Source organism: Macaca nemestrina, chromosome 15, assembly GCF_043159975.1.
Source record: "Macaca nemestrina isolate mMacNem1 chromosome 15, mMacNem.hap1, whole genome shotgun sequence".
Classification (NCBI taxonomy): Eukaryota; Metazoa; Chordata; class Mammalia; order Primates; family Cercopithecidae; genus Macaca; species Macaca nemestrina.
Window position 1 is genome coordinate 112,942,227 of NC_092139.1, and position 27,667 is coordinate 112,969,893.

At 54.4% G+C, this 27,667-nt stretch overlaps 1 protein-coding gene across 1 annotated transcript in view; it reads right to left on the reverse strand.

The window, feature by feature from the left end:
• LOC105464290 (KIAA0930 ortholog) overlaps positions 1–23,635 on the reverse strand; it is a 44,610-nt gene extending 20,975 nt beyond the window's left edge. Inside the window, exon 1 of the mRNA XM_011712031.2 lies at positions 23,311–23,635. Within this exon, the coding sequence (XP_011710333.2) occupies positions 23,311–23,512 (202 nt within the window). The 5' untranslated portion in view covers positions 23,513–23,635. The remainder of the gene's footprint in view (positions 1–23,310) is intronic.
• Positions 23,636–27,667: the final 4,032 nt, after the last annotated feature.

The following is a 27,667-nucleotide window of genomic DNA, read 5'->3' on the forward strand; positions in this document are numbered from 1 at the left end:
CCGACATACGAAGATGCAGCATCGCCTCGTCCGACCTCAGCTGGAAACGTGCGTCAGGTAAGGAATTTTTCGGCGCTCCACGAATGTCAGTCATTAACCTGAAAGTACCATGAGTACTGATTCTGGGGTCACAAATACATTTCAGTGAGTAGGTGGATCCGTGAATAATGGCAATGGCCTGGACCGGGAAAACTGATATTTGCTGGGAGTTCTGGCAATCCGGCTGCCTCCCCTGCCTCAAGCGAGTGACCTGCTTCTGTAAGTCAGTCACTTTCTTCCAACTCCAGAACTGGCAGAGCCCTTTCCAGGAGAGTGACTCCAGGGACGAGCAGGGAAGAGGGCGCGTGGGAAGTGAGCATTAAGCCTGGGCCGTCCACACCCCAGTGCAGTGTCCACCACCTCTGAGTTGCCACTAGTTCTCCTCCTAGTTCTGCACGACACCAGACGGGTGACATGCCAGCACCAACGGCTCAACAGTGCTAGTTTCAGGAGCGAGGAATGTGATGACAGCTCACATGTGCCCTGCACCCTACAGTTTGTTTACTTATTTATTCATTCATTTATTTTTGAGATGGAGTCTCGCTCTTGTCGCTCGGGCTGGAGTGCAATGGCACGATCTCAGCTCACTGCAACCCCGGCCTCCCAGGTTCAGGTGATTCTCCCACCTCCGCCTCCTGAGTAGGTGGATTACAGGCATGCGCCATCACACCCAGCTAATTTTTTTTATTTTAATTTAATTTTATTTTTTTGTTTCTTTTAGTAGAGAGAGGGTTTCACCATGTTGGCCAGGCTGGTCTCAAACTCCTGACCTCAGGTGATCCACCTGCCTCAGCCTCCCAAAGTGCTGGGATTACAGGCGTGAGCCACCACGCTCAGCCCACCCTACAGTTTATAAAACCCTTCCACCCATTGTCTTTTCAGATCCTCAGGGCAACTTTATGAGGTGGGGACAACCTCAGCTTAGTTTCAAACCTCAGTTTTCATTTTCAGCCAAAACTTGAGACTCCAGTGGCTAGATCAGGCATATTCAGGAACTGAGACTCGAACCCAGCCCCTGCAACAGAGCTCATATCCTTCTCCTGGATAAGCCCACATCCTTATCCTTATCCTTACCCTGGCCCTGCACGAGGATTCTCCCAGCTGTGTTGCAAATGCAGAAACTGAGGGAACCCAGGGGTCACCTGGTGAACAGCTAGGAAAGCAACTCAGGCTTTCAAACCTCCCCCCTCCCCCAACTTCTAAGTCCCCAGCGGAGTGGGCTCACAGGGGCCACTCTGAGCCCTGAAGCACCCCCAAGTCTTCCTGGGATAGCCTAAGAATGCCTGGAAGAACTTCGGACAAGAGCTTCATGCACGGGGGCTGTGGGATCCACTTCCCAGCCGAGTGCCAATGTAACATGATTTAATTATTTTCCACGGAGATGGTTCTTCAGATGCACACTGAAAAAGAAGGGAAACTTTTATCTTTTGAGGCCTTTCACATGAGTCCAATCACTATACGGGATGGGGGAAGGATTTGTCAGACTGGAGTTCAAGAGCAGACTTGATTCCCGTTCGTGATGCACTGCCCAAGTGGGTAAGTGACAACCTCTCCGACCCTCCGTTTCCTCATCAGTAAAATTAGAACAGCTGCCTCCTACGGTTACCATGGAGACCAAATGAGATCCTACACAGCACTCAGCAGCGCAACCCGCACTTAGAAACGATGAATGACAACTGCCACTCTGGTTACTATGATAACTTGGAATATTTCCCACCAACCAGACCCTGGGAATAATCACGAGTTCGACTTTAGGAGGCACTCCTTGAAACCCACCCTAACCCTTTTTTAGAAAAGGATTAAGCCATTAAACCACACAAGTTAAGCAAGTTATGGTAAAGCCCTAATTAAAATAGTTTACAGCGATTAAAAATGATGGTTCTGTTTTATAAAGAAAAATGTCCAAGAACTACTCCCCAAAAAAGTACATTAGCCCAGCAGGCCAAGAGGTTTTTTTTTTTTTTTTTTTTTTTTTTTTTTTTTTTGAGACGGAATCTATGTTACCCAGGCTGGAGTGCTGTCACGTGATCTTGGCTCACTGCAACCTCCATTTCCCCGGCTCAAGCCATCCTCCTGTTTCAGCCTCCTTAAGTAGTTGGAACCATAGACATGCACCACGACACTCAACTACTTTTTGTATTTTTGGTAGAGACAGGTTTCACCATGTTGCCCAGGCTGGTCTCTAGCGCCTGAGCTCAAGTGATCCGCCTGCCTCGGCCTCCCAAAGTGCTGGGATTGCAGGCATGAACCACTGCGCCCAGCCCAAGAAGTGATTTTGGGAAAGCAATTCTATCAGATCTTCAGGAAACAGACAGCTAGCTTCAGGGCTACTCACCCAACTTCAGAGCCTAAGAAACATGCCAACTCATTTTTACAAGGAGGCACAGTATTGATTTCAAAGACCACATACACAGAAAATTACAGGCTAATCTCACTTACGAATGTCAAGAAAAAAATCTTAAATATAGCATTTAAAAGAATCCAGCAACTTCTTAAAAATATATGCCATTAGCCAAGCAGGATTTAATTGGGAATAAAGAATGGTTTAGGCCGGGCGCGGTGGCTCAAGCCTGTAATCCCAGCACTTTGGGAGGCCGAGACGGGCGGATCACGAGGTCAGGAGATCGAGACCATCCTGGCTAACACAGTGACACCCCGTCTCTACTAAAAAAAAAATACAAAAAACTAGCCGGGCGAGGTGGCGGGCGCCTGTCGTCCCAACTACTTGGGAGGCTGAGGCAGGAGAATGGCGTGAACCCGGGAGGCGGAGCTTGCAGTGAGCTGAGATCCGGCCACTGCACTCCAGCCCGGGCGGCAGAGACTCCGTCTCAAAAAAAAAAAAAAAAAATGGTTTAGGCCAAGCTCGGTGGCTCACACTGTAATCCCAGCACTTTGGGATGCCGAGGCGGGCAGATGACCTGAGGTCAGGAGTTCGAGACCAGCCTGGCAAACACGGTGAAACTGTCTCTACTAAAAATACAAAAAAATTAGCCGGGTGTGGTGGCACGTGCCTATAATCCCAGCTACTCAGGATGTTAAGGCAGGAGAATTGCTTGAACCCAGGAGGTGAAGGTTGCAGTGATCAAGATCGGGCCACTCCAGTCTGGGTGACAGAGTGAGACTCAGTCTCAAAAAAAAAAAAAGTCCAATATTAGAAAATCTATTAATATATTCATATTTAGAGCTCAAAAGAGAAATAACAGAGGATTATCTCCATAGATGCTGGAAGAACATTCAATCAAATTCAACACCCATTCCTGATTTATATTTATTATTTTATTTTGGGACAGGGTCTATGTCGCCCAGGCTGGAGCACAGTGCTATGATCATGACACACTGCAGCCTCCACCCCCGGCCTCAAGCGATCCTCCCACCTTACTTTCCCAAGTAGCTGGGACTACAGGCGTGCAATACCACGCCCAGTTCTGTTTTGTATTCTTTGTAGAGGCAGAGTTTCACCATGTTGCCCAGGCTGGTCTTGAACTCCTGGGCTCAAGCGATCCTCCCACCTAGGCCTTCCTAAGTGCTGGGATTATAGGTGTGAACCACTGTGCCCAGCTCCCCCAGCCCCCCCACTTCTCACAAAACACTGCTTCCACCCTGTGCTACGCGTCACCATCCCGGCCCATATCACCATCACTGCCTGCTCACTGGTCTCTGCATTCCACCCTGCCCATTGTTAGAACACAAATCAGTTCTCATCACTGCACGGCTCAAGTTCCTCCACCAAGCTTATTTCCTGACCTGCCCCCAGGCTCTTCACTGAAATATCACCTCCTTCTCAGAGAGGCCTTCCCAAACCAACTGATTTAAAGTTGCAAATCCCATCCCCAATATGCCCTATCCCACTTCCAGCTTGATTTTTCTCCACAGCACTTGTCAATATCGAATATATATTTTGCCTATTTGTTCTGTTTACTTTCAGTCTTTCCCTAGTAAAGGAGTCGGCAAATTCCATGAAAGTCCAGAGAGAAAATATCTTCAGCTTTGCAGACCACAGGGTCCTGTCTCAACTACAAAATCAGCCATGGCAATACGTAAAGAAACGGACGTGGCTATGTTCCAACAAAAATTTCTTTACAGAAACAGGAAACAGTCCAGATTTGGGGTATAGTTTGCCAACACCGGCCCTACCAAAGCCGACGTATGTTTTCACACAGATGCCCTACCAGAACTTAAGCTCCATGAAGATACCATTATTTTTCACTCTTTGATCATTTTGTTCAATGCTATACACTTGGTTTCCAGAATGGCTTCTGGCATATAGGACATAATAAATATTTGCTAATTGAATAAATGAATTAAATGATTAATGAAAGCAAGGTGGTATCAGTACATGATAGAACAGATCAATGGAACAGAAAAGAAAGCAAAAACACAAAACTCAAACACACAATAACTGAGTTTTTGGGTTTGTTGTTATTGTAGTTTTTTGAGATGGAGTCTCACTCTTATTGCCCGGGCTGGGGTACAGTGGCACGATCTTGGCTCACAATCTTTGCCTCCCAGGTTCAAGCGATTCTCCTGTCTCAGTCTCCTGAGTAGCTGGGATTACAGGCATGTGCAACCATGCCCAGCTAATTTTTCTATTTTAGTAGAGACGGGGTATCACCATGGTGAGCAGACTGGTCTCGAACTCCTGACCTCAGGTGATCTGCCTGCCTCAGCCTCCCAAAGTGCTGGGATTATAGGCATAAGCCACTGCGCCTGGCCAAGAGTTTTTATGAAGACAGCACTTCAAATCAATAGGATGTAGATTCTTCTTCCACAGTTGGTCTTGGTACAAATGGTATGCTGAGGAAAAAGAATAAGGTTGGGTCCCTGCTCGAGCCAAAATAAATTCCAAAAAGATTAAAACTTTTAATGTTAAAAGTAAAACTATAAAAAAGAAAAACCATGAGAGGATTTTTTATTCCCTCAGAGAGGGAGAAGCCTTTCTAAGGAGAACATAAAAGCTATTAAGGAAAAGAATGATCAAACTACATAAACACTTAAAATGTCTCGAGACAGGGTCCCACTCTGTCACCTAGGCTGGAGTGCAGTGGCACAATCACTGCAACCTTGACCTCCCCAGGCTCAAGTGATCCTCCCACCTCAGCCTCCTGAGTGGCTGGGACTATTGGCACACGCCACCACACCCGGCTAATTTTTGTATTTTTTGTAGAGATGAGGTCTCACTATGTTGCCCAGGCTGGTCTCAAACTCCTGAGCTCAAGCAATCAGCTTGCCTTGGCCTCCCACAGTGCTGGAATTACAAGCATGCGCCACTGGGCTTGGCCAAAAATTAAAAATTTCTATAGGAAAAAAACCAGCAACCCCCACTACCACCATAAACAAAGCAAAGAACAAATACCACACTGGAAACATAGACGGAACTCTTTTTTTTTTTTTTTGAGACGCAGTTTCGCTCTTGTTGCCCAGGCTGGAGTGCAATGGCGTGATCTCGGCTCACCGCAACCTCCACCTCCCAGGTTCAAGCAATTCTCAGTAGCTGGAATTACAGGCATGCAGCACCACACTTGGCTAATTTTGCATTTTTAGTAGAGACGGGGGTTTCTCCATGTTGAGGCTGGTCTCGAACTCCTGACCTCAGGTGATCCACCCGCCTCGGCCTCCCAAAGTGCTGGGATTACAGGCGTGAGCCACCACACCCAGCCGGTGGAACTCTTAAACGAGGGCAATTTCCTTAACGAATACTAAATTGTATACAATGCATAAGAAAATAAAACGGCAAGGAAAGCAGAAGGAAATATAAGTGGTTTTAGAACACAAAAACACGCTCAACTTGACACAATTAGAGAGTAAATTAAAGCCTCAAGATTCTATTTTCCACCTATCAGATTTGCAAAGATCAAAATACCTGACAACACTTCAGGTCAAAGAGGATGTGGAGAAACAGGGACTTTATATCCTGCAGTAGGGACGTAAACTGCCAAAAATATCAGACGGTCAAAATCACAAACGCATTTTACCTCTGACCCAGCAATCTCACAAGGAGAATTTTTCCTTGTGGTCTCACTACCTACCACCTACGTAAAATTCTGTAAGTATTACAGCACTGTTGGCAAAATACTGGACTTGTCCTATCAATAGGGATAGTAACTAAATTAACTAACTATAAGACATTCACAGAACAGAATACTACACAGCAATTAAAAAAGATTGAAGCAACTCTATCTGTTCCAAAAAGGAAAATTCCCTAGGATAAATGAAGCGAAAAATGGAGAGCAGACCAATATTAGAGGTTTTTCCTATTAAAGCCAATCGTTTAAGATGACTCCCATGCTTGCTGGAGCCTGCGGAAGAGAAGGGAGGTGAGGAAGCCAGATTGTCAGGGTCCATCCTGGCTCCAGCGGTTCTGGTCATGTGACAGACAAATCCAAACCTCTTGGTGCCTGTTTCCTGACTTGTAAAATGGCAGTAACAATGGTATCTACCTCCTGGGTTGTTGAGAATTTAAGTTAGTCCATCCACGTGAAGCCTTTAAAATTGTGCTGGCACCGAGCCAGGACCTAGGATCAGCACCAGATAAGCACCCAGAGTCAGCACTGAGCCAGCACCCAGGATCAGCCCCACATAAGCACCCAGGGTCAGCACCAGATAAGCATCCAGGGTCACCACCGAGCCAGCACCCAGGATCAGCCCCACATAAGCACCCAGGGTCAGCACTGAGCCAGCACCCAGGATCAGCCCCACATAAGCACCCAGGGTCAGCACCAGATAAGCATCCAGGGTCACCACCGAGCCAGCACCCAGGATCAGCCCCACATAAGCACCCAGGGTCAGCACTGAGCCAGCACCCAGGATCAGCCCCACATAAGCACCCAGGGTCAGCACCAGATAAGCATCCAGGGTCACCACCGAGCCAGCACCCAGGATCAGCACCAGATAAGCATCCAGGGTCACCACCGAGCCAGCACCCAGGATCAGCACCAGATAAGCACCCAGGGTCACCACCGAGCCAGCACCCAGGGTGGGAAAGTATTATTACATCATTACTAGTATCCTCATGGCCTCTGGGGAGAGAAACTATAGAGGAGAAGAGAGACTCAGTATTTTCATTAAGAATCTTCTCATAACCTTTGTATTTTGTACCCTAAGCATGTTTACCTATTCAAAAAGTAAACAAAATTTTTTTAACAATGCAGTTACTTGGAAAAACGCTCATGGTGGAGGAAAAAAGCCGGACATAAAATTACACCTGAATACTTAAATGAAGGAAACTATTTTTAAAAATGTCTAGGAGGAAAGCCTGAAGGAATTACACGAACATGCCCACAGTGCAGGGTTAAGAGTGGTGCAGTGCACAGATCCTCATCCTGCAAACAAAACAAAAGACAAAAAAAAGTGAGGCCAGAGCCGGGCGCGGTGGCTCACGCCTGTAATCCCAGCACTTTGGGAGGCTGAGGCGTGCGGATCACGAGGTCAGGAGATCAAGACCATCCTGGCTAACACGATGAAACCTCGTCTCTAGTAAAAATATAAAAAAATTAGCTGGGCGTGGTGACGGGCGCCTGTAGTCCCAGCTACTCGCGAGGCTGAGGCAGGAGAATGGCGGGAATCTGGGAGGCGGAGCTTGCAATGAGCCGAGATCGTGCCATTGCACTCCAGCCTGGGCCACAAAGCGAGACTCCGTCTCAAAAATATAAAGAAATAAATAAAAAGTGAGGCCAGAATAACTTTGTCCTGTTTTACAAATATTCTGCGGCATGTTTACAAATACACCCAAGGGATTCCTGGGTGCCAGACACGGTGCTAAACACTGGAGCCTGACGCTCTTGATCTCACAACTGAAGCAGATTTTATTTTACAAATGAGGACGCGGCAGGAGGGAGAGACTGCCTGGCTCCCACGGCTGCTTGGAGCTGGTGCTTGAACCCACTCGTCCTCACATCAGTTAGTCTGGTCTCATGCAGTCCCGGCCCCGGCGAGCTTCGGCGGAAGCAGGACGTATTCATAAGTAACACAGTGAGGAGTGAGATGGTAGCTGTGGCAGGGGCCAGCAGGGGAAGGCGGTGGCTGGACAGGGAATTCCAGTCGGCTGGGGACTCCAGGAAAACTAGGAATCAAGCAGGCAAAGGTGGAGAGCAGTCAACACTCCCCTGCAGGGAAGACGAGGGAGCCCGGGATGGTGGAGCGGCCCTGAGGCCCAGGAAGCGGAGTGGGAAGCAGAGCTGCGGGGGCCGGGCCCTTTTCCCTGGGTCAGCGGTTCTGCGTTATCCCCAGAGGGCTGGGGACCCCTGAAGCGTTTGGTGGGGAGGGGGCTGAGAAGGTATCTCTGCGTGGGGCGGCCTGCAGATGCCGGGTGCCTGTCCCGGAACTGTCTGGGTCAAGGGCCTGGAGAAGGTCCTCTCCAGAGAACACGGGGCTCAGCAACAGACTCCACTTGGCCCTGGCCACAGTCCAAAGGTGGGGGTCAACTGGCCTCTTTGGGGAGAGTCCAGGCGGCCCTTGGCCCTCTGGAAGCCTCCGCACTCAGGCAGCCAGGGCCGGCTGAATGGGCTTCTGTGGCCCCTCAATAGGCCTTTCATCCACTCGTGCCTCGCAGAGCCTCTCCCAGAGCCTCTCTAGCTAAGGGCCTCCCTCCCTCGGGGCACAGCAAACAAAGGCACCGTCCAGGGAGGCCCCAGCTGCCGAGGCACTCGGAGGAGGAGAGCTGGACCACTGGGTCCCCACGTAAGCAGTGCCATGTCCTCTCCTCTGACCAAAGGGAAGCGTGGGCTCTCCACTGTGCGTGCCTAAAACCCCTGCCTAGTTCCACATCTTCCTCTGGAAGAAGTCCAGGCTCCCTTACCAGGCAAGCCAGGATCTCCAGGCAGCCCCCGCCCTCTGCCGTGTGGTCCCCAATGTTCCAGTCATCCTCGGCCCTTCTTCCCTGACCAAACACCCTGCATCCCCCGGGGAGGCCTTGCTCCCTCTCAGCAGGTCTCGACCACACCACAGGGCACAGGACACGGGCACGGCGCCCATTCCAACTTGGCCTGTGCAAGTCAGCTCAGTGGCCACCTCCACAGTCACCCCCTAGGGGTGCCTTCCTTACCACCCCACCCCAGCACCGGCCTTCCCTGACCCAGATAGGGCCCTTGCAAGGCATCCTGAGTGCTGCTTGTGCCACGCGCACCTGACCCCGTTGCCTCACTTGATCTTCACAAAGATCCTGACAGGTAAGAATAATTCCCTTCATTTACCTGATGAGGAACTTGGGACTCAAGGCCTGAGCACCTGGTCTGCAGTCGCTCCGCTGGCATGGGTCAGGGCCAGACCACAGTCCCACCTGCCTGCAGAGCCATGCTCCCGGCTCCACACTGCAGACTTGTCACACTGGTTCCTAACTACCTGTCCCGAGGGCTCCTCCCCACCCATACAAAGCCCCCTGCTGGCAGGGCGTCCGGGGCCCAGTGCAGGGCAGTATCCACCACAGGGAGCCAGTGAATGATGACAAACACAGGACATGCACAGGACATGCCGAGCCCCGTCCTCAGTGCACTCAGAGAACACGCGGCAGCCTCTCCACTCACCCCCAGCTGATGGCAGGCAGAACTTTATTCATCGGCCCGTCTTAGACTTGCACGACGTTGTGAAATACTCAAAGTGCTTTCACAATCCCCAGGCCACATCTGTGACCGCCTAATAGCAATTTTACAGTTAAGGAAACCAAGGTCTTTAAGTCTGGGTACCTGGCAAGCTTGTGGGAGCTGGGCTTCATATCCAGTTCCACCGGCCTGCTCTGCCCCAGGCACTGTGTGAGGTCCTGGGGGACAAAGGAGAATAAACCCTGACCTTAAGGCGCCTTGTATGGGGTGGAGGCTCCCGCTGGATTGGGGCTCCCATAAAGCGTCCTTTATCCTCCTCCAAGCAGCAATTTCCACAATCCCCCCCACCTCCTGTGACCACTGCACCTGCCACCCCCGCACCCCACAGCTGTTTCCAGTTTCAATATCTCCTAAGCACAATCATCAAGCCGAAACAGTGGCTCCAGATTCAAATTCCCGTCTTCTGTGAGATCATCCTCACGTGGGCCTTATCCAAGCTCCTAACTCACTGACTGCTCGACACAGAAAACCGCCTCCTACGCAACCGGCTGACCACTTCCTGAGTAACTTCTCAGGCCTCTCCCTGATCCTCAGGCAAAGGTGGCCCATCTCAGCCAGGAGCCCGCAGTGCCAGCTTCCCCGCCCTCTCCTCCACTGCCTGGGCTTGAGGTCACCCGGCCACCGCCCAGTCATCATTCCACCTCCTCCCACCTCCATGCCAGCTCTGTGGCACAAGGAAGTCCCAGAACCCTTGAACCTTGAGGCTGACCCACGCCCCCAGCTCATGATACCTGCGGAGACGCCAAACCCTGGCGGAGGAACTCAGGCCACGTGCTTCAGCCGCCTCCTCACTCCTCCACTCCCCACTCTGTGACCGGGCCCTGAGCCAGGAGCCAGGCACACACCTGGACCCATCTGCCCAGTGCCACCCGCCCCTGTGCCCAACACTCGGCCCATGGCAGGCACTCAGTGTGCAGGCCCACGTGTACTAGGTGCAAGGCGATGACACACCACACGGGAAAAGGACACAAGGCATCTTCTGGACCCTTCTGCGGCTCTGCCTTCCCAGGGGTCTCAGCCCCCTGCTCAATCTGATGCTCTCTGCAGGCAGCGTCCTCCTCAGAAATACCCACTCCCACACCAACCCGCATTCCTAGCCCTCCTCTACTCTGACTTCTGAGACTCCCTTCATTGTGAAAACCAGGGGGGTGGGCTCTGCCTCGTACACTATGCCAGGACAGGCCCACCCAGAAAAAAAGGGCATCAAGTGCCCTTCCCTGGAGAAAGGCAGGGCCAGCCTCGAATCCAGGAGAATTAGGTCCAACATCCCCTGCTGCTCTGGGACCCCGCAGAAGTGCTTTGGCCTGAGTCCCATTGTCTCCCTCCACCAACAGAGACAACACCCCTCTCGTCACTGGGCTGTCACTGGAATGAAATGCTGCCGATACAATGCTTGAGGAAATGAAATCCCCTCTGTAAAGGCGACGGAACTTGCTCTGGCTCCAAGTGTCCCTGGGAGAGAATGGGCCCCACTGAACTACAGGGAAGGATCCTGGACGCAGTGCCTTCTTGTCGCAGCCTGACAGAGATGACCTCATCCCTGCACCCTAAAGCAGCAGCAGCTCCGGCTGGGGATGGCTGGGGCTGATTCATCCGGGATTGCTGCAGGGAGAGCGCTCCTGGGAGCTGAGCAGCAGCTCACGAGCTCCCACTGTGTGCAGGGGCAGCTCCCTCCTCCCAGGGTCAGGATAAATCTGGAATCCTAGACCCCCACACCCCTGGTAGGCGCGCGGTCTCAGGGATGGCCCAGGTCAGCACCGGCCAATGGAGACAGTCCATGGGCCGGCAGGAGGGACCTGCAGACAGAGCTGGGGGTTTGGGGGAGGAAACCTACGACCCAAAGGGTGAAGTCACAGTTCACAGGGTTGTGGGATGACAGGGTTCCGATTTCCATTTTGTGGGGCCAGAGTGGGGTGTGATTCTTCTTGTCTTAATTCCTTCACTTCTGATGTCCCCGAACCCCAGCACACACAGCGTCCCCCTCCCTGAGCAGCTGGTCCTGCCTGTCCACAGTGCTTTTTACAAGTGGCTTGGTTTCAAGTGGTTAAGAGTGTGGACCAGTGAACATGTGTCCCAGGACCTTGGCTGTGAGCAGTGACCAGGTCCACCTTCTTCTCCCTACGTAATAAAAGGAAACTGAGGCACAGCTCTGCCACCTGTCACAGGCAGTCTCCATGACATGCTCTGAGGCTGTAGGTCTGACCCTCTCTCCCTCCCCAGGTAGAGACAGAGCAGTAAGCAGTCCTACTCTGCAACGGGGAACGGAGCCCAGAGGGCTACAGGGACTTCCCTGAAGCGGCTCCGCAAATCACTGTGCGAACCTTCGTTGCCCTTTTCCTGCCGCCTCTGCTCAGGCGGGGGCCCTGTGTGGGCAATGCCTCGCTCAAGGACCAGTTCCCCAACAAATGATCACCTCTTCACCCGAAAGATCCCTCTCCACCCACCCACCACCACACGCGCCCCTAGGCAGCTCCCCCGTCACTCCCAGGGGCCTGCGCCCAGGCATCCATCTACTCTGAGCTGGCGCAAGGGACGAAGAGCCGGAGCCCTGGAGGGGAGCTCAGGTGGGAGAGGGACAGGAGCCACACACGGGGGGCTATGTAGAGTCACAGCACCGGGGCAGGAATCAACAGGTGCCACCAAGAACAAGCGGAGCGGTGGCCGATTCCACCAATGGGTCAGGAGGAGGCCACAGAAGGGCCCTAGAGACGAGAGCTGAGGACCACCCCCCTCCGCCAACAACGGGGTGAGGAGGGTGATTCCAAGCAGCATGTGGAGGGGTCCTCGGGAAACCCCCTGCAACGTCTTATGGCTGCGGCACAGGGGTCAGCTGGGGCAGGTCACCAAGGGTCTTGGACTATATGCCTGGCAGACATAGGAAGCTGAGGCAGGAGAATCGCTTGAACCCAGGAGGCAGAGGTTGCAGTGAGCCGAGATTGCACCACTGCACTCCAGCCTGGGCAATAGAACAAGACTCCATCTCAAAAAAAAAAAAAGAAAAAAAAAAGAAAATACACAGGTTGAGCCCATTTCTTTGGATCTTCATTTCCTTATGAAGGCTCCTGTATCATGTAAAACTCATACTAAATTACACTTTTCTCTTGTCTGCCTTCTGTTATAGGAACCTCAGCCTTGAACCTAAGGTGGGAAGAAAGACATTTTTCATCTCCTACATTGGCAGTGGGGCCTGGAGATCCAAGGGATGTCTGGGCTGGTCCCAGCGATGTGTGTGAGCAGGATACAGAGGCAGGGGCGGGAAACCAGAGGCACGAACGATCAGCCTGCACCAGTCTGCCACCACCCTCTCCCCAGTGAGCGCCAGGCTCCCAGGAGTCAGATCAACCCTAGTTTAGCACTGCATTTCCAGGGCTCCAGACATCAAGAGGTTCTTAAAGGTGTGAACATGGGCCGGGTGCAGTGGCTCACGCCTGTAATCCAAACACTTTGGGAGGCCGAGGCAGGTGGATCACCTGAGGTCAGGAGTTCAAGACCAGCCTGGCCAACATGGCAAAATCCTGTCTCTACTAAAAATACAAAAAGTTAGCCAGGCGTGGTGGCGGGCGCCTGTAATCTCAGCTACTCAGGAGGCTGAGGCAGGAGAATCACTTGAACCCAGGGGGTGGAGGGTGCAGTGAGCCGAGACGGTGCCACTGCACTCCAGCCTGGGCGACAGTGACACAGTCAGGAACGGCCACGTGGGGACATACGGGACGATGCAAGTGGGGAGAGGAGACAGCCCAGGCACAGCCTGGACCTCAGCCATAGCTGGCTGAGGGGCAAGGGAGGGCTGACTCTTGGCCTGCGGCTGAGGCGTGCCGGGGAGAGCAGAAACGGGGCGGGCAGCGAGTCCCGTCTTGGTCAGGCTGAGCTGGAGGTGCCCGAGACACACATAGGTGAGAGCAAATGTCCGAGGGTCAGTTGGTGATAGGGTTCAGGCCACATTACGCCAAAAAACACGCTGGCATTTGAGAAAATAGCAGAAGCAGGAAGGTCTCTCTCACCCCCTCTGCCCTTCTCCCTGAAGCAGGTCATAAGACCCTCATGTGAGAGGCACCCTCTCTCTGTCTGGAGGAAGAGAGCATTCCCCATCTCTGAAGACACAGGGATTAGTTGAGAGAAGAATCTCAACAAACAGGCCTTGCTAAGTGCCCCCAGTTTATTACCACCATATCACTTTTTTTTTTTTTTTTTTTTTTTTTTGAGATGGTGTCTTGCTTTGTCGCCCAGGCTAGAGTGCAGTGGCGCCATCTCGGCTCACTGCAACCTCTGCCTTCCAGGTTCAAGCGATTCTCCTGCCTTAGCCTCCCGAGTAGCTGGGATTACAGGCACCTGCCACCACGCCCGGCTAATTTTTAGGTCACCTCGTGATCCACCCACCTCGGCCTCCCAAAGTGCTGGGATTACAGGCGTGAGCCACCTCGCCCAGCCCAGATCACACTTCTTTATCCAATCAGACTCCTCCATAATTACCCACTTCTTTATAAAACCTAGCACAGAAAATAAACAGGCTGAGGCTGGGCGCAGTGCCTCATACCTGTAATCCCAGCACTTTGGGAGACGGAGGCAGGTGGATCACCTGAGGTCAGGGATTTGAGACCGGCCTGACCAACATGGTGAAACCCTGTCTCTACTAAAAATACATAAAAATTAGCCAGGCATGGTGGTAGCCGTCTATAATCCCAGCTGCTCAGGAAGCTGAGGCAGGAGAATTGCTTGAACCCAGGATGGGCAGAGGTTGCAGTGAGCCGAGATTGCACCACTGCATTCCAGCCTGGGCAATAGAACAAGACTCCATCTCAAAAAAAAAAAAAAAAGAAAAGAAAAAAAGAAAAGAAAAGAAAGCAAACACACAGGTTGAGCCCATTTCTTTGGATCTTCATTTCCTTATGAAGGCTCCTGTATCATGTAAAACTCATACTAAATTACACTTTTCTCTTGTCTGCCTTTTGTTATAGGAACCTCAGCCCTGAACCTAAGGTGGGAAGAAAGACATTTTTCATCTCCTACATTGGCAGTGGGGCCTGGAGATCCGAGGGATGTCTGGGCTGGTCCCAGTGATGTGTGTGAGCAGGATACAGAGGCAGGGGCGGGAAACCAGAGGCACGAACGATCAGCCTGCACCAGCCTGCCACCACCCGCTCCCCAGTGAGCGCCAAGCTCCTAGGAGTCAGATCAACCCTAATTCAGCACTGCATTTTCAGGGCTCCAGAAATATGACCTCCATGAATGACACAATGGTGACTACGAATATATAAAAATGTACACTCAGACGGGGCAAAAACTGCAGAGAAGGTAAGAAGGGTCTTGATTGGCTGTTGTTGCCTATGAAGCAAGGTTTCAGAAAGAACTAGAAGGCAGAAGCCCAGTCCAGGGCCACCTCACCCCAGGTCCGCCTATCAATCTGAGGCTTGGTCCCCCCTCTGTAAACAGGACAACACCCCTCTTGCCTTCTGCTCAGCACTGCTCTGAGGACACACGAGGGTGTGCAGGGCAGCACTTCTCTATCATAATTACATGGATAATCCACACGCTTCATAACATGTGGACTTGTATTCTGCTCTTCTTTCTCTGCCATAAGTGTTGCTCCAAGTGTGAAAAGCATTTTTCAAGATTCAAAGGACATCCCAATACAAAGCATTTTTACATTAAAGATAACGGACACGTGGAGTGAGGGAACTTTGCCTGTCGTTCCTCACCTGCACCACGGGGCAACAGGCAGCACTGGTGAGATCCGGCAGCCAGCCCTCCCGATTCGTCACCCTGTTTGAGCCAGTCAGGGTCCACTGTGAGTCTCCCCTACCTGTCTGTGTCAGGGATAGGGCTAGGCTGGTTGAATTCTGGGACGTTCTCTCCATCCCAGCTCCCCCAGGACGGGCTGTGACCCAGAGGGCGTTCTACTGCCTGAGCCGAAACTGGGACACTGGGAGCAAACTGCCCCCCTACCTTGGGAGGATCGAGCTCATCAGGCACAGGAAGCCCGGAGTCAGATCTTCTCCCAGGAGGATGCCCATCCTGCAGAGTGGGCCGGGCAGGGACCGGCTCCAGGGGAGGCTGGCCCTCTGCCTCTCCATGTGGTGGGGCTGAGCCAGGGCTCTGTACTTGACCTCAGCCTCCGTCTCCCTGATGTGCAGAGTTCGGCTTTGACTCATGGGCACAGGTGTCTCTGGGGGTGAGGAAGGGACCCTGTGGAGCATTTATTTTCCCACCCACCCCCTGCCAGGTATCAAAGTTGACGACATTAAGGTTCGTGCTGTTGGGGCTTAGGCAGGTCCAAGGACAGGTGGCTGGAAGCAGGCCAAGTCAGGAGGGTGGAGGAAGGCATCACAGCCAGTCCCCTCCTGCTTCTGAGCCTCGGCGGCCCCATCTATCAAATGGGGGCAGGGGTGGTAAACAGCCCAGTGGCCACCAACCCCGGCTGACACAGCCAGACACGGAATGAATTACACCACAGGCTCCAGGATCCCCCGGAGGACTTTCATTCGGATGCCCAGGTCGGGGGAAGGAGTGGGCATTTTGTTTTCAAGTTCCCCAGGGTTCTGTGCTCTGGACACGGTGTGGCACAGAGTGGGTAGACTGAGGCAGGCGGGGTGTTCCAAGGAGTGGAGGCTGAGGTTCAAGTGGAACAAGTAAGCACAGGTGCTGGGTCGAGTTCCCCAGCACGGGCCACGCAGGGCATGCAGCCCCACTTCTGAGGGGTCGGTAGGCCTGGATGGGAAAGGTCCCCTTAGCACAGGAGCCGCAGCCATAAGGGCCCAGAGGCAGACATCACCTGGGACGTCTGGGAAATCACATCCAGTCAAAACACGCTTCAAAGTCAGCTGCAGAACAGCCCTGGTGCCCACCTGGGTGGCAGGACCTTCACCGGATTCTGACTTACCCGGGGACCTGGTGGCTGCTCTCAGGACGCTGGGAGGGTGGGCAGGACAGCCGGGTTTGGGTGATGGGCAGCGAGCTCTGCCCTCTTAGGAAGCTGAGTGCACCAGACCCAAGCTGCTGGAAATGACCGAGGGAAGGTCTACCCAACCCTCTGAGCCTCCGCTTCTTCCCTATAAGACACGGGCTAACTCCCACCTGACGGGGGTTATGAGATTAGATGACGTATTGTTTACAAATCCCGCTTGGCCCTGCCTAACCCAGCATTGCGTGCAGGAAGGATTGGAGGCCCAGAGGGACAAGGGCCTCCAGAGGACAGAAGAGCGGGGCTGGGGCTGCTGCTATGCACCAGGGCTTCCCCAGCCCCCACAGAACCCCTAGCGGGGAGAGCCTGGACTGGGGCTTGCAGAGCTCCTGTCTGTAGCAGTGACAGGGAGAGGCTGGTTGAATTCTGAGACGCAGGGGCCGTGGCACAAGCCAGGCACGTGTACTGACCCTGAGGGGCAAACGTCTCTGTTATCTCCGAGGCCCCGGCAAGCTGGGGCGGCCCGGAGTGAGGGGTGACCAGGAGTGGAAGGTCAGTGAGTGTGTGGGTGCAGTTGGGGAGCTAACCCGGCCTGTGCTCAGGGCTCAGCTCCCAGGCCTCACGGTCCTCCGATGGGGAAGAGGGCACCTCTGCTTCCTGCTCTGGGAAGACAAGCCTGAAACGCCAGGGGGAGAGCTCTCGGGGGAGAAGACGAGGTTGGAGGATCACAGACTGGCAAGGCATGGGCCCAAAGTCTAGTCGGAGGCTGGATCCTTTCTCAGCTCCTTGCATGCCCTCGGCAGAGACGCCCATCTCTACCTGCTGTGGCTCACCTTCCTTCCTAGTCCACAAGCTATCTGAAAGGGTTCTCCTTAAGCCCTGTAAACACCCATCTACCACCTATGGTCCTGCCCCTGCCCTTGGGGGTCAGACAGCAGCCTCCAAGAAATGGCCTCCCAGGTTGCCAGCTTAAAGACAGAATCCAAATACAGACACCTTTGCACGTAGAAAAAGCTTTGCTGCAAGTTATTTATAACAGTGAAAACTGGATCCCAGCTATGCTTCCAACCACATGAGACCAATTAAGTAAACCACGGCATGCCCACCCAACTCCGGAGCAGTCATTTACTGTTTAGAGTCAGAACATGGGAAATGTTTTAGGAACTTTAAATGAAAAAGCGTGATTAAGAAACCTGTATAGAGGATCAAGTACTCTTCTAAAAACCTCTGGAAAGACCAGCGGGCAGGACTTTGCAAAGTTAATAGTGTGTCTCTGGGTCACTGGAAATAGGAATAATTGTTTCCTCTTATTTTCCAGTTTCTGTAACGTGCATGTAACTTTTTTAATTAGAAAAAAATTTGGGAAATCTGAGGATGTTTAACAAGTCTCCTGCTCAGGGCTTCTTTACAGCAGCCTAGTGGTGCGGCCGATACGAGCCTCCCCAGCTCGATGGAGGAGGCAAAGAGACCCAGGACAGTGAGGGAACGGCTCATGCCGCGGAAGTTCTCTGCAGAAGGCTGGAAGCCAGGGGCGGGAATGACTCCCCAAGGCCCAGAGCAGGGCAGCACAGCATTCTCACCCGGGCCGGTGGTGCCCATGCGGCCACTGCAGAGACGTCCGTGCAGCTGTGGTCCTCGGCCTCTTTAAAGTGTGAGGTCCAGCGTCCTCAGGTTCCCCCCGAAAGGACACAGAGTCTCAGCCTCAGGAGAGGGCCTCCCGGGCTGCTCCAACCCCAGGAACGGCTAGAGGCCGGAACCCACAACCCTTAAAATAGGCCCAGGAACCGAAAGAGGCTCTGCTGCCATGCCACACGGCCACACTTCCTCCCCACTGTGCTGGCCCACAACCAGCTCTGACTGTCTTGGGGTTGGAGGGCCCCAAGGAGCCCAGGGAGACCTTCTGCATTGACTCAAAGCAGCCTGAGCATCAGGGTGCAAATACAACCCTAATTCCACGTGCAGGCACTGGGCCAGGTGCTTTGTATCCTGGATGACAACAGCAGCCTGGACTGCGCCCGACTCCACGCCAGGGGTTTGTGCTGAGCCTGTACCTGCCATGTCTCATTTACCCCGTCACTTCTCTCATACAATCCCCAAGTCCCTAGAGAGTCTGTGGTCTCCAGTCTACAGATGAGGACACTGAGGCCCGAGGGCTGGAGTGCTTAGCCAGGGCTCACAGTCTTCCTTTCCAGCAGCACCTCCCACGAAAGGCCCCCCAGCCCCCATCACTTATGCCCAGCTACACCTGGCCTAGCAAAGTGATGGGGGTTGGGGGAGGTGAAGGGGGCACAGCGCTCTTCCCCACTCACAGGCCCAGCACACGCAGGTGTTCAGCATAGAGGCAAGGCCGTCTCCCTCACTCCTCAGGCCCATTCCACGAACCCTTCCGGGACGGCTATTTGCATATGACGGGCCTCAGCTGGAATGGCAGCCTGCCACCTGCCAGCCACGTGGCTGTGGGTGCATCCCTCCCCGCTCTGAAGCTCAGCTTCCTCACCTGCAAAATGAGGTCAGGACAGAACCCACCTCTCCAGGAGCAGGGCTGAAGGCAACGCGGCAGGTGTCAGGCATCGGCTCGCGGCAGGCACCCAGCATCCTCTGCACTGGTGGCCCCTCCCGTGCAGCCGCTCCACAAATCACACCTGCAGGGCTCTCTGAGGCCAGAGCTGGGAAACACCAAGTTCTCAGCCAGGGAGTACTCCAGCCTCGACTTCCACAGCCCCGCTTAGAGCCAAGTGAGCTTCTGCTCCTCCATCCACACAAGCCTACCCAGCCTCAGCCCTGCTTGAAGACTGTGCTGTCCACAAACCCCTCCCATGGGCCATGCTGGTGGTTCCATTCTCTGCGGCCTCTGGCTAAGAGCTCACAGCTCCACTGGGGCCCTGCCTCCATCCACTGTGGCCAGGCTGCCACACAACCTGAAACACCAGACCCTCAGCACAGGTCTAGGTGGGCCTCACCTCTGCGCAGGGTCAAGCAATTAAGAGCTTGGGCTCAGCAAGATTCGGCCACTCTCTAGCCTTGCAGCTGGGGGCACATTACTTCCCCCCAACCTGTGTTCCCTCATCAGAAGAAACTTTGGAGTAATCCCATGGGATTACTCCAAAGACAAAAGGAAAGAATGAACATAAAACGCCCCTTCTCTGCAGCACTCCAGACACAGGGAGAATCCCCCAGGCCACCTAAAAGGGGGTTAGCCCCAAATGCCAGGCACAAATTGCTCCAAAAATGCTCAGCTGAGGCAGGGCGCAGAGACAAGCAGCCGGATGTGGGCCCCACCTGCTCACGGCACCTCTCAGGACTCACACCGGGTCTTGGGCCCAGGTTGCGTCCACATCGCCTGACCAACTGTCGGGTGGGCTGCCCCTGTTGAAAAGGGGCCTGCGTGCTTGAGCGGAGGTCCAGGGCCCAGGAGGAAGTGGCAGGGTTTGTCCCCCTTCGGTCCAAACGTCTGCATCGCACACCTGGGTCCTGAATCACCTGGCTTATCTGTGACCTGGAGTCACGAGCAGTGTCCTGTGGATGCAACACCAAAATCTTGCTCCGGGCAGCCGTAGCCCCGGCTGCTTCCAGCAGGGTTTGTACTTCAGCTAACAGTGACCTGTGCTTCTGGCTGTCTCCCCCATGGACTGTGCCCTCCCACAAGGCAGGAATCAGGGCCCAACACTCCTGCCCCCTCTCAGTACAGAGCAAGTGCTCAAGTCCCCTTCTACTGCAGAGGCTGCCACAGACAAGCCTCGAAAGCCAGGTGTGAATCTACAAGGTGCCTTTCATCACGAGAGCTGAGCGATGATCCCTGAGTGGGGAGGGCCAGGAGCTTTGTCCCATCTCATAGACACTGACTCCGAGAATGACAACCACTCAACCAAAGCCCAGCGTCTCCACCTGAGGCTCCCTTGACACCTTCAAAACAACCTCAGAGGACACGGCAGGATTCTGAATAACCCAAGCTTTCGCTAAACAACAACAACAACCTGGGAGATTTAAATTCACTCATACATCTAACAGGCTCCCAGAGACGTGAAGCGGAGATGATCAAACACAACCCTACCCCCACAACTTGCGCGTGTTGATGATTCCGAGGACGCAGAAGTGCTCCGGGGCTGGTGGTCTGGCTCCTCTCAGGACTCACACCTGAGAGGTGAGAGGTGCGCTCTGTTCCACTCTGGGCATCAAGTTCCTAGTAAGCTCATCCCTCACTGAACATCATGATAATCTCTCATCTGAAAAATACGACCTTTTTTTTTTTTTTTTGAAACAGTCTCACTCTGTCTCCCAGGTTGGAGTGCAGCGGTGCGATCTCGGCTCACTGCAACCTCCGCCTCCTGGGTTCACGCCATTCTCCTGCCTCAGCCTCCTGAATAGCTGGGACTATAGGTGCCCGCCACCATGCCAGGCTGATTTTTTTTGTTGTTGTATTTTTAGTAGAGGTGGGGTTTCACCATGTTAGCCAGGCTGGTCTCGAACTCCTGACCTCATGATCCACCCGCCTCGGCCTCCCAAAGTGTTGGGATTACAGGCGTGAGCCACCGTGCCCGGCCAAAAATGAGCCCTTCTAAGAAGTTAAGATTCCCATCTCTGTGGCCCTCCACGCCCTTCATCTGCCAGTCCAGATAATAATTTTCTCACTTGTTCACTATGTGTTTACTGGGCACCTGCTCCGTATGTGCCCCATGCTGGGCACCAAAACGAATCAGACTGGGTAATGCCTTTGAGGGCCTCACGTGCTAACTGGGAAGACAGCACACAGACCATGACAAGGCCACAGTCGTCCTGATTGTCCCGACAAACACGTCCCTGGCACAGAGAGAACACAGGCAGCACAGGACTGTGGCCTGGGAGTTGGAAAGGGTTCCCGGAGAGGCAGCATTGGAGCTGAGACTTAAAGGAAAACTTGTGGGGCACATGAGTAGGGGCGGCTTTCCCCGCAGAGAAAACAGCAGGTGTAAAGTGCAGTGCTTCAGAGCCCTGCAGGGACTGAGTTCAGCAGTAGGGGAAGAAGGGAGACCTCGCACGTGTGGGAGGCCTGGAGGCCGGGAGAGGAGCCCTCAGACTCTTCATTGCTGATATGGAGATAATACTGCTCCCTGGCAAAGTCAATATTGTATCAGGATTAAATTTGCAGCATGAGGAAAGCACCCGGCACATAGTAAGCGCTCAGTAAATGCTAGGTGCCATTTTCACCGTTCACTGTTCTGGGAATGGCCCTGCAGCCTCCTTGAGGGAGGGGCTGTCTACAAGAGGAGAGAAGGTGCTCACAAGTAAAGGTGGTCAGAGGACAGTAGGTGTGTGTGGACAGGGGAGTGGGGAGGGACTGCTTGCAGCTGCTGAGCAAACAGGGCCAAGTGGCCTGCAGCAGATGGTCCCTCAGACGCATCCCAGCTCAGATATTCGGTGCCAGGTGACAGGTGGGCCTGCCAGGGTGGCACACAGTAGGTGCTCAATGAATGTTTGCAGAATGAATTAATGAGAGTGCTCCAATTTCTGCTCATAAGTAAATCTTGACACCTTTCAGAAAGAAACCACTGAAACCTTGTCAACCATTGAAGTTCTTCTTGTCCGTTTCACTTCATAAGCACCCCCCACCCCCACCCCTCCATAAGGAAAGCTCCCCCTAGGCAGGCTAGGCTGGGGCCTGCTCACTGGGAAGCCTCTCATGCTAAGCCTGCCTCCTACAAAAGGGATTCAAATTTACTTCCTCTCCCCACTCCAGCCTCCAGGGTGTGGCCTGCTGAGGGGCTCTGAATGCCTGGGACTGCCATGTCCCGGAGGCTGTGTGACCTTAGGGGGATGCATTTGTTCTCTGGGACTCAGTTTCCCCAACGGTGAATGAAGGGGCCACGGGGTGAATCTGGAAGGCTGACATTCCCTACTCAGCAGTGCTGTCACCCCCTCAGAAATCCCCAGCCTAGCCTGGGGGTGGGGTGGGGGGTGGCTGACAATGTGGTATGAAGTCATTCCCAGCACGGAGGAGGGAGGGGTCTTTTCCATGGAGAAAATGACGAACCTGAGACGACAAAAGAGGGGGCTTCTCCTGGGCTTGAGTCTGGGCACGATCTATCAGTAATGGATTACCTCACTGGCTGGGAGACCCCACCCACACCTGCAGTCCCAGGCCCTTCCAAACAATACGAGGCACCCCCACCCCACGCCCCCCAGCAGATCCATGACTTAAGCCCAGAATCACACCGAGAGGCAGCAGGCCTTGCCCCTCAGCCAAGCGGGCGGGTTCGGGGGGCCACTGCCCAACAGGTCCTTGGATACAGCTAAGGGATGAGAGGGGCCGGCGGGTGCGGAAAGACAAAGGCTTCGGGAAGCAGGAGACAGTGGCCAGGGCACGTTCGCAGGGAGGTCCACCCAGAGCCCACGAGGGCCCGGCCCTGCAGCGCTGGGCTACGGGTGTACCCAGATCCCACGCCCACACTCCCTTCCGCCGTGCTGAAGGCCCGGGGCGGGCTTCCTGGAGAAGGAAGAAGACCCGCAGAGGCACGAAGAGGAAGGAGGGAGATGACAGAGACACCCGGACGGACTGACAGGGGGAAACGCCGAATGAGACCCGGGCACAGGGGTGCGGGGCGCTGGTCCGACAGAAAGCAGAGACAGACCCAGACGCAGGGCGGGGGGCGCATGGGGGAAGACAGGGCACCCGGGTAGACCCAGAGACCACGACACCCGCGCAGAGACAGAGACGCGCGGGGCGCACAGAGACACGGACGCGCAGAGGCGGCCCCGGAGACGCTCACCTCCCCCGGCCCGACCTCGCCCCCAGGCCCCACTCACCGAGGCCGCAGACCTCGCGGCGCAGGCTAAGGCGGCCGCGCTCCTCCGCTATGGCACGGAGCATGTGCTGCAGCGAGCGCTCCTCGGCCTCGGCGCCGCCCGCAGGCTCGGGGGCGGCGGGGAGGGCGGGCGGCCCGGCCCGGAGCCCCGCGGGCGCGGACGCCGAGGCGCAGGCCCGGCCCGGCGGCCGCGCGGAGGCCATGCCGGGCCCCGGTTCATCGCCTGCGCCGCGCCCGCAGGGGCCCCCGGCGCGCCCCGCCGCCCCCGCCCCGGCGCAACCCGCCACGAGCACCAGGGAAGCCACAATCCGCCTCTGTGCGCGTCGCCGTCGCCGCCGCCACTCGCCAAGCCCAACACCGGCGAGCGAACCTCCGCGCCGCCGCCGCCCGCGCGCCCCCGGCTCCGCTCGCCCCGCCCCGGCCCGGCCCCGACCTGGCCCCGCCTCAGCCCCGCCCCAGCCCCGCCCCTGTCCCCTCCCGCCCCGCCTCTGAACGGCACGAACCCGCCCCCGGCTCCCTGGCCCCGCCCCCCGTCCTCCCTGGCCCCGCCCACTTCCAACGGCCGGTCTCCGCCGATCTTCGTATGCTCGCGACTCCCTCCTTCAAACCGCTCGCGGGGTCCCGCCTCCACACACGGTCCTAAACGCCCCGCCAGCAGGATCACGCCTCTGAGCCCCTTCCGCCGCCCCTTCAGGGCCCCTGTCCCCTCCCCCGCTGCTGCCCCACGGGATGTGTACTTTGTCACCCGCCCTGTGCGTTGCCACCTCCACCGAGTCCCCTCTACTGACTTCTGGGAACTTCCCACCTGGTTTCTGCTGGGAATTTCTTCCGCAGAACCCCTCAAGAGGTCACCTGCCCCCAGAAGGTGGTCTCCTGGGGGACACCGTGGCAAAGCCCTTCCAGCCCCCTTCCTCTGCACCTGGCACAGTGCAGTGTTGCGCCTCCACTTCCTCGGCTGCACCATGGGGGACCTTTCCCTGCCTTGCCTCCCCAACATGGGGGAGTGTTGATGAAGTGGGAGGTATGAGGTTAGCTGGGCGTGTCACCCTGATGAAGCCAGGTCTGGCCAGCATCCCTCCGTGTGCTGGTTGTGACTGATACAGGAAGACCCTGGAGAAGCAGCCAGTGGCCTCCCCAAACCTCATGCCTGGTGGTCCATTTCCAAGAACAGGGGAGATGGAGAGACCAGCATTGATTTCCAGGTCTCCCCAAAGCTAAATCTACGCCGCTTCGCACATTCACAGCCTCTGTGCAGACCCCCAGACCCATCAAGGCCCCCCTTCCCTCTGTCTAGAGTCCTCTTCTCCCCATTCCTGTGTAACTTGCTTCCTCATTTCCTTTGCGGCCGGAGTGTCACCTCCTCAAAGAATCTCCCCTGACCGCCTTCCCTCCCTCTCTCTTCCCTCAGTCTGTTTCTCCTTCACAGGGTGACACTTGCCTCCTCCCGACACATTGGATACCTGTGGGTTCTGCTTATTGTCTTCTCCACCGAGGGAGGGGCCTATCTACTACACGGCTGTAATCCCAGTACCCTGGGCATTGCCTGGCACACATGAGACACCCAATAAATAAATACAGGCTGCAGGCAGGGCACAGTGGCTCATGCCTGTAATCCCAGCACTTTGGGAGGCTGAGGTAGGCGAACTGCCTGAGTTACAGAACAGCCTGGCTAAAATGGTGAAACCCCATCTTTACTAAAAATACAAAAATTAACCGGACGTGGTGGCACACATCTGTAATCCCAGCTACTCTGGAGGCTGAGGCAGGAGAATTGCTTGAACCCGGGAGGTGGAGGCTGCAGTGAGCCAAGATCCTGCCACTGCACTCTAGGCTGGGAGACAGAGCAAGACCCTGTCTCAAAAAAAAAAGAAGGAAGGAAGGAAGAAAAAAAAATGGAGGCTGCACAAAAGAAGAATGACAGAGAGGTCTGACAGGAACACAGGGGTCTTCCTGGGAGGCACGGCAGGAAGGAGCCGTGGCGTTGGGCAGAGCCCCGGAAGGGAAATGGGATCTGGATCCTGCTTCAGGCCTCTGCCCCAGTTTTGTGCCACTGGTCCCTGAACTCTTCAGAGCAGAGCCACGTCTGACCCCTCTGTGTCCCCAGTGCCAGGTCCAGGAGGGCTCTGTAGAAAGGTGAGCAGTGAGGGAATGAATGAAGTACGTGACCAGCCTCGGGTGTATTTCTCTTCTCCAGTGGGCCTGCATCCCTGTCTGTAAAATGAGGACACTGGCATGAGGGCTGAGGCTTCTGGTTCTGCGTCTGGAGAGCTGGGGTTTGGGCTGGTGGATGTGAGAACTGGGGATGGTGGATCAGACAGCATGAGTGCGCCCTCGAAAGCCGTCAAGTCCAACAGTCACATCCCTCTTTGTCTCCCCAGACCCCAGAGCACCCCCTGCCTGTTCCCACTGCCATGCCTTTGCCCACAGTGTTCCCTTGGCCTGAAATCCTTTCTGCTCCATAACTATAGTTGCCTTTGGGGCCCACATTGCCTGGTTTGGCTTGGCCAATGCATTGGGTTCTTATTTGCTTCACCCCACCCTCCTGCACATAGTTGCCTCCATGGATTCTGTGTCATACGACCAGCATTGAACCAATTCATTCCACTTCCCTGGCACCCAGCCCAGGACTGGTGCCAGAAAAACATCTGTTGAATGAATAAACAAACATTGCTTGGGCTCCTTCCTGTGTTTCAATAATACTCTAGGTATTACCTATACACACACATACAAAAATTTTTTGAGACAGAGTTTCGCTCTTGTTGCCCAGGCTGGTGTACAATGGTGCGATCTCGGCTCACTGCAACCTCCACTTCCTGGGTTCAAGCGATTCTCTTGCCTCAGCCTCCCAAGTAGCTGGGATTACAGGTATGCGCCACCACGCCCAGCTAATTTCGTATCACTGCAACCTCCAACTCCCCAGCTCAAGCCATCCTCCCACCTCAGCCTCCTGAGTAGCTGGGACTATCGGTGCGCACCACCACACCCGGCTATTTTTTGTACTTTGGTAGAGAGGGGGTTTCACCATGTTGGCCAGGCTGGTTTCGAACTCCTGACCTCAAGTGATCCGCCTACTTCGGCCTCCCAAAGTGCCGGGATTACAGGCGTGAGCTGCCACAGGGGGCCTAAGAGTACAGACATTGAGATAAGGAGATCATCCTGAGTTATCCAAGTGGGCCCAATCTCATCACATAAATTCTTAAAAGGCCAGGCATGGTGGCTCACGCCTGTAATCCCAGCACTTTGGGAGGCCAGGGCGGGTGGATCACCTGAGGTCGGGAGTTCGGGACTAGCCTGACCAACATAGAGAAACCCCATCGCTACTAAAAAAAATACAAAATTAGCTGGGCATGGTGGTGCATGACTGTAATGCTACTTGGGAGGCTGAGGCAGGAGAATCGCCTGAACCCAGGGGGCAGAGGTTGCGGTGAGCCGAGATCGCGCCATTGCACTCCAGCCTGGGCAACAAGAGCAAAACTCCGTCTCAAAAAAAAAGAAAAAAAAATTCTTAAAATCGGGGAGCATTTCCTGGCTGTGGTCAAAAAGAGATGTGACAACACAAGAACGGTCAGGTAAATGCAATGTCGCTGTCACTGAAGGGGGAGGAAGGGACCATAAGACAAGGCATGCAGGCAACTTCTGGAAGCTGGAAGAGGCAAGGAAACAGATTCTCCTATAGATGCCTCCAGACACAACACAGCCCTGCCTGCACTTTGACTTTAGCTCAGCGAGACCCCGGTTGGACTTCTAACCTACAGAACTGGAGGTGCGTTAAGGCAATACCATTGTGGTAACTATTACAGCAGCGATACCAATACATGGGCAAACCTGAGGTGAGGGGCATTGTGCCAGCTCTCCACCTAAGCGCTTCTATCCCTGAGGGTTATTTTGCAAACACTTATAACAACAATCAAGCAAAGGTTAGCAGAAAGGAAAAACAACCACAATTCAATGGCTTTAATAGGTCAGTTGCTTCATTTTTCAGTGTTCCTGTCTGGGGTTTGCCTAATGCCATTCCTCTACACTATTGTAACAGCAGTGTTCGATAGCACACCTTTTATATCTCCAAATGCTCGGGGCTGATCTTTTTCAAAGAGCCAGACAGTGTTAAGAACAAAAGCTTTTTTTTTTTTTTTTTTTAGAGTCTTGCTCTGTTACCCAGGCTGGAGTGCAGTGATGCAATTTCAGCTTACTGCAACCTCCACCTCCCAGGCTCAAGCGAGTCTCCTTCCTCAGCCTCCCAAGTAGCTGGGATTACAGGTGCCCACCATGACGTCGGGCTAATTTTTGTATTTTTAGTGGAGATGGGGTTTCACCAAGTTGAAAGATGGGGTTTCACCATGTTGAGGCTGGTCTTTAAC